Source organism: Falco cherrug, chromosome 2 (assembly GCF_023634085.1).
Source record: "Falco cherrug isolate bFalChe1 chromosome 2, bFalChe1.pri, whole genome shotgun sequence".
Lineage (NCBI taxonomy): Eukaryota > Metazoa > Chordata > Aves > Falconiformes > Falconidae > Falco > Falco cherrug.
Window position 1 is genome coordinate 11,864,076 of NC_073698.1, and position 14,289 is coordinate 11,878,364.

Sequence of the window (14,289 nt, forward strand, 5' to 3'; positions counted from 1 at the left end):
AAAACCACTAGGTACAGAACACCATTAAATTACTGTCCCATGTCAGAGTATTTCGTAGGGATCATAGCAACACAAAGGAGCACCAAGTTCTACAGCTCCCAAATGTGCCAATCTTATACCAGCAGTGGATTGGTGGGATATGTTACTAAGAAAAAGAAACTGGAAAAGGAATGTATGCATGTGTAGAAAAGAGTTCATTCAGATGCAGGGATGTCCTTCCTAACACACAGAACTAGAGCTGCTCTAACTAGACAAACGTTTTATGGATCAAGAGAATTTTTTAGAACATTGTGTATTTTGTTGAAAATTTACTCTGGGATGGTTTTAAATTCTGTGCCAGACAAAGACAAGCTGCTGTGTCTTGCACCACTCCATGAATTTAGTTACACAAAAAGCAAAATTATCTCTACACAGACTGGTAAAAGGCACAAGCTGCATTTTAAGAAGAGGGAAGTATTTCTATTCTCATTATTAATCTCTTTCCATCCTAGTGTTCTTGCACCCCTGCATGTCACCAAAAATAGATAAAAATTTTCCCAAAATGCAACACAGTGGACAGTTTCCCTATAATATAAAACTCTGCTACATTTACCATCTTTCTGCCTAAATTGGTTCAAAATACCCTTTATTATTCCAAAAATATTAACTGACATCAGATCATCCAGCTTTAGTCTTTGTGCATTTTTTTTTCGGATCTGTGCAGAATGAGAAAACTTTATCATAAGAGTAAAGGAAAAGATTATTAGTATCTATCAGAAAAAAAAGTATCATACCAAATGTGAAAGAACAAAAAAATAATCAAAGAAAAATGTTCACATCTACCCTCATATAAACTGTACCTCAGGAAGAAATATAATAAAAGTACCTGAGGTGAGGCTCAAGTGTATAATACAGAAAATACTTTAAAAATTAAAAAAAAGTCTGAATGGGTTGGCAACCTAACTTCAATACAATTTTGCATGGACTTGTGCATTTTGCTTCCTTATATATGTTGGAAAATAACCCATATATTGGCACTATCTTGCCATATTCTCGGTAACAAATACTATTTCTTCTCCCAAGATTCTTTTTTTCAATATCATGCTCATGCTCTTATCTCACTTAACACAGTGACATATGTTGTATATGGTTGTAGTGTTATTGTCTTTTCCTTCATGATCCGTTTAGAAGGTTTTCCTACACCTTTTTGTAAACAAAACATCTGCAGGTCTACTACAAGAGAAGGTCTCAGAGAAATGAGTTTGAAAATTTTTGTTAAGTTCTCAAGAAACTAGAGTAAATCTTCCAAAAAAAATGTTAAGCGCGGACACTCTTACCATTGTTACTTCTGGCTGAATAAACAAGTGACAAAGAATTATCCATGCCACTAACAGTTAAATTGAGATGCATTTTTAATCCATGCTGCATAAACTACAAGCATTTGTCATAGGTCTGCTTACAGTCAACTGACAGAAGTTATGAGCCTCTTGGTATGATTTTCTAAGAACGCAACTAAAAACAGCATCAAACCTTTTGGGTAAGGATTCAGTTCACTTGCCATGGGGTGTTGTGTGTTCAGAAATGAGAGAGGAAGTATCTCTCATAAACAACCCAAGATAACAGAAGACAACGCCAAGCGGACCAAAGCCTCAAATACCCTTTTCTGCTTCAGTTCTTCAGAAAGAGGTTCAACTCCAACCAGAAAGCAAAAGCAACTTGCAACAGTAAGAAAAGAAAAAAACAGCAGCAAAAGTAAGATAAGAACAAACTGGACCTTTGTCTCTCTATCTCTGAGAGCCTAGCAGGGGTCACTCAAAGAATTCTCCCTTTGAGTATCACAGCCTGTATCTGTATTAGCAAATAAAATCCAGCCAGTGCTGCTTTTAGCCCCTTGTCCTGTGGCCAAATGGCACGGCATGGCAAAATTTGTATCCATACAGCTCAGCTCTTTCCCACCACAACAAGATGCCTCAATCATCCTTTCTTCAGCATTTTCAAGGAAGTGTTGAACACACAGTCAGTAACGGGTTTGGTACGCTTGAGTGGTTTTGAACAGAGGAATACAGCTGATGAACTTGAGTTTTATGTGCTTCTCAGTCCACAACTGCAAGCCAGTTCATCAAGCTTTCCATTTTTTATGATACTGAAAGACTGCTAACAAACAAATCAGCTCTTTTATTAGCTGGACAAATATACAGAAGGAATTAGAAGCATATATATGGGGAAAAAAGAAAAATACACTTTAAGTAAAAATACATTTTGACTAACTGGTCCTAAATTAATTGCATCAAAGGTTTGACCATCACTATACATAACTCAATAAAGCTCCAAAGGCATATTCAAAAGGGACAGAAAAACTATTACATCACCATACATGGTGACATAATGGTGTAGCTAGTTTAGAAGCCACTGCTTTTGTAACACACTGATTTTTGAGTAGCTTTTAGAAATGGAGAGCGAAAGAGTCACTTTTCTATCAGCTCTGCATCACTGTCCTTATTCTGGAAGCTTAGATGGATTTTAGCTGGTTAACAAAAACTGACCAGCTACCCACAATTTGCCTGTAATCCTCAGGCTTCAGATCACCCCAAACCTTTACAAAAACAATTTTTAAAAGATATTCAAAAGCAGGATTCAAAGCTTTAAATACACAGTGGTTCAAAGTAAGCATCTCCATTACAGTAACTATTTTTCAAGGTCTATAAGGATTCAAATTTTTCACGTTAAGAAACAATTGCTTATATTATCAAACTGATTTTAATAGTAATTTAATACTGTATTTCAATCAGACAAGGATGGCTCCCTAGGCTACCTTTTTAAAAAAATTCTAAATCATTCATATGTGCTAAAAGAAGAAAAAAAAATCTGCCTCTCTTTCAGTTCTACATTTTAGATGATGTTGTGTCTCTTTCAAAGGAAAAAAATTGGAAACTAGTATAACAAAATATGCATATCAATACAGCTAGGCCAAATAGGGCATTAATTATGCTAAGCTTCCACCTGAACTAGTGCCATGTAACATCATCTTGAATTTTAATGTGCTACAATATTAGTACAGTAGTTAATGTTTGGGATTCACAGTAAGGGAATTGTTGCACAGACTGTCACATCTTAAAAAAGAACAAATGGTGGAAAGAACCTTCAGCCTCAAGAAAATAAGACCCCAACCAAAGACAAAGAAGAAATATTTTATGCTGAGGGTGTTGAGACATTGGCACAGCGTTGCCCAGAGAAACTGTGGATGCCCCATCACAAGAAGCCTTCAAGATCAAGTTGGATGGGGCTCTGAGCAACCTGGACTAGTGAAAGATGTCCCTGCCCACTGCAGGGTGGGTTGGAACAGATGATCTTCGAAGGACCTCTCCAACCCAAACCATTCTATGATTCTATGAGACCCCAACCAAGGACACTACTAAATGTCCCATAATCTATATTTCCCATAATCTATATTTGCAGATGCTGCAGGACTTGGTTCAAATTGATGGTCACATGACAACAATTATGCACTTTTTTTACTATAAATATGTACTGATTTAGGCAAACAGTGCTCCTCCTTGGCTTCAGTCAGGAAGTACCTCACGATCATGGATAAATCGGGTAAACAACACACTGTGCCTCTGTGTCCTCTCCTCAGTCAGCAACAAACTGAGCAAAAACATCCATCCCCTAGGTACCCTGTATACTTCTGAGGATACAAAAAACAATTACTAAGATATTCCAAACAGCTAAACATAACTGCATATAAAGAAAGAAAAAAATATGTAATGCCATAAAACAGAATTTCTTTGATTCCAGAAAAAAGATGTTGTAACAGATCAGCAAAATCAAGCTGAAAACTACTCTCTTTTCATTAAGTCCATTTTCAACACATTCTAATTAATATATTACGCTGAGTGACAATTTGTACTTCAAAACACGACCTAAACTAGAACTGCAACAAGTCTCTTCTCCAAGACCTCCAATCTAGCAGAATGTTTTTAGGAATATGAGCAATTGTCTATCTAAATTAAACTTAAGGACTTAACTGTTCTAGGGCCTGCGTCTGCTTTCTGGTCAATTCATCTACAAGAACATCAAACACAACTCAGAAAGCAGCAGAATTTTAGGTTTAGTTTGTTTTTTTTTTTTATCAGGAAAGGCTTATTCTTAAGACAGGAATTGTCCAGCTGGAATTAAACACATAAGCCAAGTTTCACTGCTTAGCTATGCTCCAGGCTCTTTCACATGACCACTTCCTTAAAAAACTCATCTGCTCCTTGCGTTTCTCTAGTTCAATCTGACCACTTAACGGCTTTTTACGTGAGGACCAAATAACAAGATATTGTCATATGGTTCACTGGAAATTTGTTTTGCTAGCACAGTTAATTGCACACATTTGCTCATCAGTGCTGTATCAGGTAGACCTACAGTACTGCACAGCAACAACATTGTACAACACAACCACTGACCTGCTTCTCCTAATTTTGTTTGGTGCTCTGGGGTACTATCCAGGGTAAGACAAAAACAGATGACTTACCTCTACATATGTGCCCTGAGTAGCTCTGAGGTTATTAAACTTATAATGCTGATTCCACAACTTACAGAGCACCAGTTTCCACCTCTTTTATTATCTCTTTCTTTGCATTAGGCCTGTAAAGCCATCAGGATAAATATCATCTTATCACCACATCTGCACTGTAGCCAATAGCTATTTGAAAACTCTCATTTGAATAGCCCTGTTAGACAGCAGGCCTGTAGAATAAAGCAGAATATTACAGCAGAATGAAATTCATTCTGTTGCTTGCACGAGCACAAGAAAAAGCATCTGAGTAGCGGCCCTCTCTTATTCCACATTCCTCTCACGCCTTTTTTTAAGATCGCTTCTCTTAGGGCACAAATAAACCCAGAGCCACCATTTAAAACAAACCTTTCACTAATCATATCAACAATGAGCACTACCATGTAATGCTACAAATAGAAGTATTTTCCCTTTCAGATGCATCATACAGACATAATGGATGTAGTAAATGTTTGAAGACTTCTGGGTGTTATTAATGTGTGTATATGTACAATGAAAGGATATAAATAACGTATCATGAGCAATATGCCCCCAAAAACAGAAAAACAGGGAAACACAACACCAAAACCACCACCACCAAAAAAAAACCCACCAAAACACACAAAATAGGCAAAAAATTGATGCCCAAATTTCAGTTTTTAGGATAGCAATACAAAAACAAAACATGCAAACAAGCAACAACAGATACATGAAAATTCTAGCAACCAAAAAAGAACCACTCATCCTTCAAGGCACATTTTATTATACTTGCATGAATTTATCATTGGGATCAGTCAGGCAATTAAACAAAACTCCTTTTTAATAATATGAAAAATGCACAGCTCACACTGACTCCAAGGAATGAAAATGAAGAGTGAAAAAGTATCACTTGAAGATTAAGAACATTCTCCAAATGTGTTCTACTTTTGTTTCAAAGAATAACAAAAGGAATCAAAATTCAGCTTAGCAAAGCAATTTGTTTCACATAATTTGAGATTTCACTACTTCAATATGGTACCACAAGAGACATCAAATAAGTAGATGTGAGCGTATAAGCTGCAAGGCATCACTTGATCAGACTGAAAACATGAAAATACTTCTCAGCTTTTACACTTCTGCACTGTTGATATACCTAGTTTTAGGCCCATCAGACACAAAGGTACTGAACAAATTGAAGTTAAATTAATAGTTACAGTATATATCCATCCATAGACAGATACAGAACTAACAATGCACCAGTTGAAATAGCCTTCAGTGTTTCTTCAGCATGTGATATGTGGAGCTCCCATAGCATTAAAAAGAAAAGCTAAATCAAAATTATAATATCCCTGAGACACTGGCAAGCACAAGTTTCATTTTTCTGATAGGAAGCCATTATTATACATTATCCATGGACTTGCATCTGAACCACAAATCTATTCAGCTTTGATGTCTTCTATTCTAGTTGTTTACCTGCTAAACTCAGTGATTCCACTAAAAAAGGCCACTATATCCAATATAAAACTAGCTGGTTTCAGAACTGCAATATGCAATATGGAAACCACATATTACTTCCTTCAATACACCTGGCACTACCGCCTGCCAGAGCTATTTTACTATAAAGATCATCGATCCGTTTCCATATGCAATTCCATTTAATATGCAAGAAATTGCTGGCCAGGATCATAGCCATACTAAAGAAGCCACAGAGACAGTATATACAGAATTTTTTTTTAACAGTTTGAGCACCTATCAGTTATAAGTATGACAGCACTGAGGCAATGAACAGCCCTTGCAATATTTTTGCCTTCTAGATTACTGGTTTTAAGTCACCTGTGCACTTACCATATATCTTGTGGCAGGTTTAAAGTTATGCTGCCTTTGATTTCATCTCCAAAGCGCAGATACCCTAGAGTAGCGAGTGAGATATACAAGGTCATGACTATTCCCATACCAATGTTCAGTGCCATTGGGAAGCGTGTTGTGTCTTTCATTCTGTTTTCCAATGGGAGTACCTGGAAATAGAGGGAAAATCAATTACATTTTACGTCCTCACAGTAAAACAACTTTTCTCCCCCCCTTCAAAGCCAATTTCCAAAACTTCGGTGATTTTATTAATAAATAAAAGTACTCTACAACGCTTTACAGCCTGAAAGATCACAGTGGTTTATGCACCCAATAGAAAAGTTCAATTACTGAAAAGTACCTATATTGTTTGCAAAACAGCATTAGTGTGGAAAGACAAAGCAGTATTTATAGGTTAGAAAAAGTGACAATAGAATACGTGTGGGCATATACCCATACATATGAGTAAGGTTACTTTTTTTTTTTTTAAACAGAATCATTCAGAATCCAAGGGTTATTCTGTTTTTATTAGGTATGTCTGCACTGTCAGTCTGCATCACTGACAAACCTACCACGCACATGGTTGACACAAAAGCTCACGCTTAGCAGACAGCCTCAGCTCTCCTGGCAGGGAACCTTGAGTCCATGACTACCAGAATACAGACCCAGGCTCTTTTTCATTTTTCTGGCAGACAGGGCCAAGCACACTGAGCACTGCTTTTGCTGAACATAGCGTATGTGCTTTGAGCCCGAACTATAGCCTTGCTGGGCTTGCCATCACTTCAAAGTGAAGACACATTACAACTATTACTGCATGCAGTCCGTGGGAAAGATTGCCTTTTACATGAACTGTATAGCATATAGAAGAATATGCTCAATAAGTTCCAAGTTAACTTTTTAGCCACGAAGACAAAATTTCCAGGCAAGGCAGAAAAACCAAGCAACAAGCTCACAATCTGCTCTTCCCACTTTGAATAGCATCAGCATAACAGATCCTTTCACGTCTTCATTAAAACACAAACTGAAGGTATGTGGATGCTCCTAGACAAGCATACTTTCCCTGTCTCTTTCAGAACTGTACACTCACCTCAGACACTCAATATGGGATATAGCTGAAGATTAAGACACCTAATGTTTTATGTCTACATCTAAGTAAAACATCTAAGCTTCTGTAATGAAGACAGGTAACTATAATCTAGTCAATATAGTCAATGGAATAAAGACCACAGTTCAGCTTATCTTTCGGTAGACATGCAGGTTATATTTGATTAACAGTACAGAACTAATTTAACAAGCTTGTCGTCTCTGGTTAACACTTCTGCCAAATCCAATACAGACAAAACAGTTTCAGTGCAAGAGGGTTGCCCTGTAAAAGTTACCGTCCATTACATTACAGAAAATTGCTTTTTAAATGACTGAGTATTTACTGTTTTCAGTTTAACCAATGTAACTTATGACAAAAGCAGCTTTCATCCACTAATTAACAAATTGATATATTTGAATTTCTGTCATATTATTTTCTATAGGGCAATTACTCCTTTCCTTCTGGTCACTCAGTGGTATTCACTTCCTGACCTGTTGTTGAGCATCACCACTGCCAATCCATCCCACACAGTTGTATTTCTCCTACCCTAGAAATCCTGAAGAAGTCATTTTCTACTTGCTAACACAGAGATCTCTAAAAAGAAGCACATTCGGAGGCATTTCAAAATTTTCATTCATTTTCAATTAAAATGTTAAAGATCTTAAATGAGGATGATCTTTATGCAATTCAGAGCTTCCATTGCTGATGTTTTTCCTCCCAAAAGCAATCTGACCTTGCACCGTAACTTAATCTGGTGGAGAATGCAAAACCTAAACAAAGAAGAGTTTCAAAACTTTTATCAATTTTAAATTGATAGTGTTAGGCAGCAGGAAAAATACAAAAGGAGACATGTGGCTAGAAGTATTACTTTACTGCCACACACAAAAAATTTGTTCATTCCTCTAAATGAATGAAGCTTCTGTGTCCACATAGTGCCTAGCAAGTCATCTTTTTGTATTTCGCATCAAAAACTTCCAGGCAGAACAGACAGCATTTCAATTTATTTTGCCCTCAGTTGGAAGTAGATTGTTTTAATATGCCTCCTTACTAAGAGCTTTGAAGGATGAAAATTACAGGCAATTTTTCCCTTCATCCAAGTTTTCCCATTCTTGACTTCCTAAAGACAGACAGTATTTGAGCCTCAGCCAGTAATAAAAATTATCAGTGTTAATTCTCTGGTGATTATAAACAGAATACATTTTCTTCATAAGTTCTGCCATGTTCTACAGCTTCTGGAAATCCTAACAAACATAAATTGTTACAGTAAGATCTTACTCCAAGCTACATTATCTCTGCAGAGCTTTAGTGGCAATTGCTTGCCCAGCTTACAGATATCAAGTGTCTCAAGTTCACTGGCCCGGAGATTGGATTTCCGAAGTCTCCAGCATTCATTCCTTACATTCCCGGCAGAAGGAGAGCACAGACACACATGCCAGTCATGAAAAAAATCTGATGTTTTTCTACAAACTCCTGTCACAAAAGGGATGCTGGAGACTGCCTGCCTCTGAAATTGCAAAAGCAATCTGTAGGGGACTACTAACAGGGGGGCAAAAAATTAAAATCCTGTGGTTTCACAGTCAGAAGGAGCTCAACTCAAAGACTATGGGACTGTTTGCTATGTTGGAGTGGGTCCAGAGGAGGGCCACAAAGATGATGAGAGGGCTGGAGCATCTCTCCTGTGAGGAAAGGCTAATCTGAGGGTGTTCAGCCTGGAGAAGAGAAGGCTCCAGGGAGACATTATTGTGACTTAAAGGAGGCTTATAAGAAAGACAGGGACAGTCTTTTTAGGAGGGCCTGCTGCGATAGGACAAGGGGTGACGGTTTTACCCTCTCTTAGTTTAGATTCAGACCAAATACAAAGAAGAATTTTTTTTTTTACTATGAGGGTAGTGAAACACTGGCACAGGTTGCCCAGAGACATTATTGATGCTCCATGCCTGGAAACATTCATGGTCAGGTTGGACAGGGCTCTGAGCAACCTGATCTAGTTGACGTCCCTGCTCATTGCAGGGGGCTTGGACTAGAGAACCTTTAAAGGTCCCTTCCAACCAAAACTCATCTATGATTCTACACCTTCTTTCACAAAAAAAGCCCTGCAGGCTATTCATAAAAAATGCAGAAGAGAAAGAAACCTCCTACTTTTGGCTAAACCTCCAACTGAAATAGAAAAACATTACAAATGTACAACAAACACCAGCTTATGGACATTCTAAAGAGAAGATAAGTTTATATGACTGCATCAGATTTTAATCAATAACTATTACTAGTAATGACATTTTATATACACACAAATGCAGAATGGCTTCCACTCCCTGTACAGAGAGCAGAGCAGGAGGAAGGAGCACGCAGCAGCATCCAGGAGGTAAGCAAGTAGCAGTTGGGAGCTGAAAGACAGCACAGGAGTTTTCCTGCTGAGCAGCAAATGCTGCGAGGCAGTGAAGGGACTCGGGTCCAGCCTCCCAGGGACTTGACCCCAGGCAGCTCCAGTAACCAGGATCAAGGCAGCTGGCGCAGTCATGGCTGTGGGAGGGGGTGCACAGGAAGCCTGGAGACATTGCTCAAGACCATGTGCCACTGCTGGATCTGCATAACACAGGTGGTGACTAGCTGCACAGCAAGGTCCCTTGCACCAGCTTGAGTGGCCACCCCTGACATGTCGGGATTGAACCAAGACAAACTCCTGAGGGAAGACACCATCCAGATCTAAGACTATAGGGACTATGAAGTGCTCCTTCCTCACAGGCAAGGCTCAGGGCAATGGTTGCCTCATCTGCCCAAAGCATTCTCTGAACCCCCAAGCCAGCATGGATTTATCAAGGATAAACCACACTTAGCCAATCTCACGGCCCTTTGAAATTAAAAGATTGGCTCTACGGATAAAGGGAAAGCAGTGGATGTCATTTACTTCAGCTGAGCCAGGCTACCTATGCAGGATCCCACAGCATCCTTTTTAACAAAATTAGAGACACAGGAACTGGATGGCAGGATTACAAATTGGGCGAAAACAGTCTGGGCTAGAAGGCTCCAAGGGTACAAAGTTCATCAGGAGACCGGTTACTTATGTTGCTCCTGCAGGGTTGATAGTAGGGGTGATGCTGATTAATATCCTTATTAATGACGTGGATCATGGGACAGAACATATCCTTAGCATGTTGGCAGATGACATTAAGTTGGGAATAACAGTTGATAAAAAGGAAAGTAGAGCCTCAGTTCGGAGGGACTTCAACAAGCTGGAGGACTGGGCAGACAGAAACCTCACGAAGCTCAAAGACAAAAGCAAAGTCCTCAACACTGGACAGAGAAATGCCATGCAGAAGTAGAAGTTGAGGACTGTCATGCTAGGGAGCATTTCTGCAGAAAGGGACCCGGGCATCCTGACAGACAAGAAGTCAAACATGAGTCACCAGCCCACCTTCAAGCAGACTGTGCATGCACATGGGCTACACCAGCAAGAGAAGAGGCAGCAGGTCAAATATTCTTCCTCTCTGTGGCACTTGAACTGCACCTGGATACCATGTCCAGTTTTCACCACCTAGCACAAGACAGACATTGACATAGGGGGAAGTCCAGCTGAGGGAGGTCAAGGTGGCTAGCAGGCTGGAGCACATGAGAAGCTGAGAGCAGAGTTTATTCATCCTGAAGAGAAGGCGACAGCAGGGAATCTCCTTGAAGCCCTCAGCTAACCAAAGGGATAGAGCACTTGCATAGAAGACAGAGCCAATTTCTAAGAGGTGCACTATGAAAAAATGAGAAGCAACAGTGATTAGCTGCAGCAAGGGGAATTTCCAGTTGTACCTAAGGAAAAATTGTTTTAGAAAGAACAGCAAATTACTGGGAAAGACTACCAAAAGATATTGTAGAGCCTCCATTCTCAGATACTTTCATAACTCAGCTGGACAGAGTCCCAAGGAAACTCATCCAGCTGAAGGTAGAGCATTTTTTGAGCAAGTTTGCACTTGACTACCTCCAGAGGTCTTTTCCAACTTAATTTTCCTGTGGTTCTAATGATGCACATTGTTACCTTCAGCAAGATGCTATGATTTCCCATAGGTCATATGTGAAAAAACTGAAAATGTTATTATTATGAGAAATTCAACCTAGACATCAATATGTGAATTGAAGTAATGTGAAATCAATAGAATAAAGAGCAAGTACCATTTACAATTCCTCACAGGCAACCTACAAATATTGTTATATTTATTAACAGCTGTTATGATTTTATTACTATTTTTAGGCTTTTTATATTTCAATAAACTTATTTGTACAAGCAGACAAGACTGTCATAGAGTTGTCTATCAAACTTAGCTCATAAAGGAAAACAAAGGACCAGTGACACACATTATGTTCAACGTGCTTACATCCAGAGGAAGTATTCAAATATAAATTTCCTTTAAACTTCTACCTGTACTGCAATTTTTCAGTCTTTTGCATTTAACCCCAGTCTGAAGACCCACGTTTCTCCAAGAAAAAAAAAAAAAAAAAGACTTAAATAAAATAAAATAGCTATTTAAAAACATTATAGGACAATTCCCTTAAGCATACTAACTCTTGCTTTTTAACCATCCATTAAATTAAGCATTGTGGTTTGAACCTGGCTGGATGCCAGGTGTCCACCAAAGCTGCTCTGTCACCCTCCTCCTCAACTGGATAGGGGAGAGAAAATAGAAAAAGCTTTTCGGTCAAGATAAGGGCAGGCAGATCACTTAGCAATTATCAGCATAGGCAAAACAGACTCCACTGAAGGAAATTAGTTTAATTTATTGCCATTCAAAATAGAGTAAGGTAACGAGAACTAAAACAAAAACTTAAGAACACCCATCTCCCACCCCTCCCTTCTTCTCAAGCCCAACTTCAATTCCAATTTCCCTCCCTCCTCCCTCCCTGAGCGTCACGGAGGACCGGGAACGGGGCTGCGGTGAGCGCATCACCCGCTGTCTCTGCTGCTCCTTCCCCCTCGCCCTCTGCCCCTGCCCCGGTGCGGGGCCCTCCCACGGGAGACAGCCCTGCACGGGCTTCTGCAGCGCGGGGCCCTCCCGGGGCTGCGGCTCCTCACGGCCTGTCCCGGCGGGGCCCCCCGCGGGGCGCAGCCCCTCAGGCCCAGCCGGCTCCAGCCCCCCCGGGGGCACCGGCCCTGCCCGCAGCCCGGCCCCGGCCCGGGCTCCTCCCCGCGGGGCCACGGGCCCTGCCCGGAGCCGGCTCCAGCGCGGCCCCCGCGGGTCACAGCCCCCCGCGGGCACCCCCTGCCCCGGGCTGCGGGGGGGAGCTGCTCCCCCGCGGGCTCCGTGGGCTGAGGGGCACAGCCTGCCCCGCCGGGGGCTGCCCTGCCCGGCCCTGCCCTGCCCTTCCCCGCGGGCTGCCGGGGAGCCTCTGCTGCGGCGCCCGGAGCCCCCCCGGCCTCCTCCGGCCCGGCCCGGCCCGGCCCTGCCCCGGGGGGCTGCGGGGCTGCTGCTCGCCCCTCCCGGCCCCCCTCGCTCCCGCCGCTGTTCCCCCCCGCGGGGGTTTTTCCCCTTCTCAGCCCCTTCTTCCCGCGGCGCTGCCCCCGCGGCTGCGGGGCTCGGCCTCGGCCAGCGGCGGGCCCGGCCTGGAGCCGGGGGGCAGCGGCTCTGCCGGCCGGGGGGAGCTGCCCGCAGCCCCCCCGCTGCAGCCGGCCCCTGGCACCCCGGCCCCCCCAAACACCAAAACCTGGCCATACAAACCCAGTACAATCAAGTTTACTCATTAACCTCAATAATATCACTTCATGCTCAGTAATGATTAGGTCAAAATGAAACATACTACATCTAAACGTGTCCCCGCATCAACAATCTCCTTTTAACATTGCAACCTTCATTTATACTGAATTTAAGGAAAAGATATGGAAAAAGAAATGTAGGGTAATAATATCACTAGCCAAAGACCAGATCTTCAAATCTGAAACTGCTAATTTCTCCCTGCTTATCCCTGAGGTGGTATCAGGACTAGATTTGCCTCCAGCCTGCCCAGATGAGGAGCCTTTCCCACATTCCTTGGTCCAGGTGACCCTGTCCCCTTTTCCAGCCTCAGCAGTGAGCCTTCCCAGGGTCAGGCACCCTACACAGCACAGTTGCTGTCACTGCAGGAGATGCTTCCCTTGGCAGAACTGAGCCAGGTTTTACACAGTACCCCTGTATCAATTATTCCAGACAAGCGGAAAAGTTCTGTACTTCACAGGACTAACATGAAGCCAAATGAAAACCAATTACACATATATTACCCAAACTCCCTGCTCCCTAAACTGTTAAACTGCATCAGGATCCCAAAGATCCATGAAGTGTTCATAAGGAGACAGAGGCTGATGGCAGTCAGTGCTTCTTCTGACACTATGTCACTGTTGGGTAGCAGGTGCCGGATAGATTGTCACTCTACCTTTCTTCCCAGTCCCTGTAGCAACAACTTCAGAAAACGTAACATTTAAACTGCATGTGAAAGAGACATGGTTCCTTTCCCAAATCCTTTTTTGGGGGGGGTTTATTGCTTCCTTTTTGGAACACTGAAGCTGAACATGCTTTCTTGTACCTTTTCTGGAGCCAGAAGTTAATTCCACTCTTCAATTCTTTTCAATTATTTCCTTAAACAGCAAACACCCCACCTAGATGATTGAATAGCTTTGAAAGAAAAAAAAAAAAAAAACCCAAAAAATAAACCAACCAGCACCACACCACACCTCTGATTCTCTCTGTCCTGCATAGTAACACCTTCTCTCAAAAGAGATGTCATGTCAATTCACACTATCTCACACTAAGGCTTCAACGTTACTATATGCTTATTCAAACGGCCACTTTGCTGTAACACACAGTATCGTTCATCTAGTCCAATACCTCCCACACTCTTCAGACCTATAACCTAT

General features: G+C 41.5%; 1 protein-coding gene across 8 annotated transcripts in view; it reads right to left on the reverse strand.

The window, feature by feature from the left end:
• The window catches only part of SLC36A4 (solute carrier family 36 member 4), a 108,094-nt gene that overhangs the window by 54,090 nt on the left and 39,715 nt on the right, over nt 1-14,289 (reverse strand). For all 8 annotated transcript variants that reach the window (XR_008730881.1, XR_008730880.1, XM_055701948.1 and 5 more), the window contains one exon: nt 6,341-6,510. Coding sequence is in view for 6 of the 8 variants with exons in the window: in XM_055701948.1 (XP_055557923.1) it covers nt 6,341-6,510 (170 nt within the window). In the remaining 2 variants the exon portion in view is untranslated. The remainder of the gene's footprint in view (nt 1-6,340; nt 6,511-14,289) is intronic.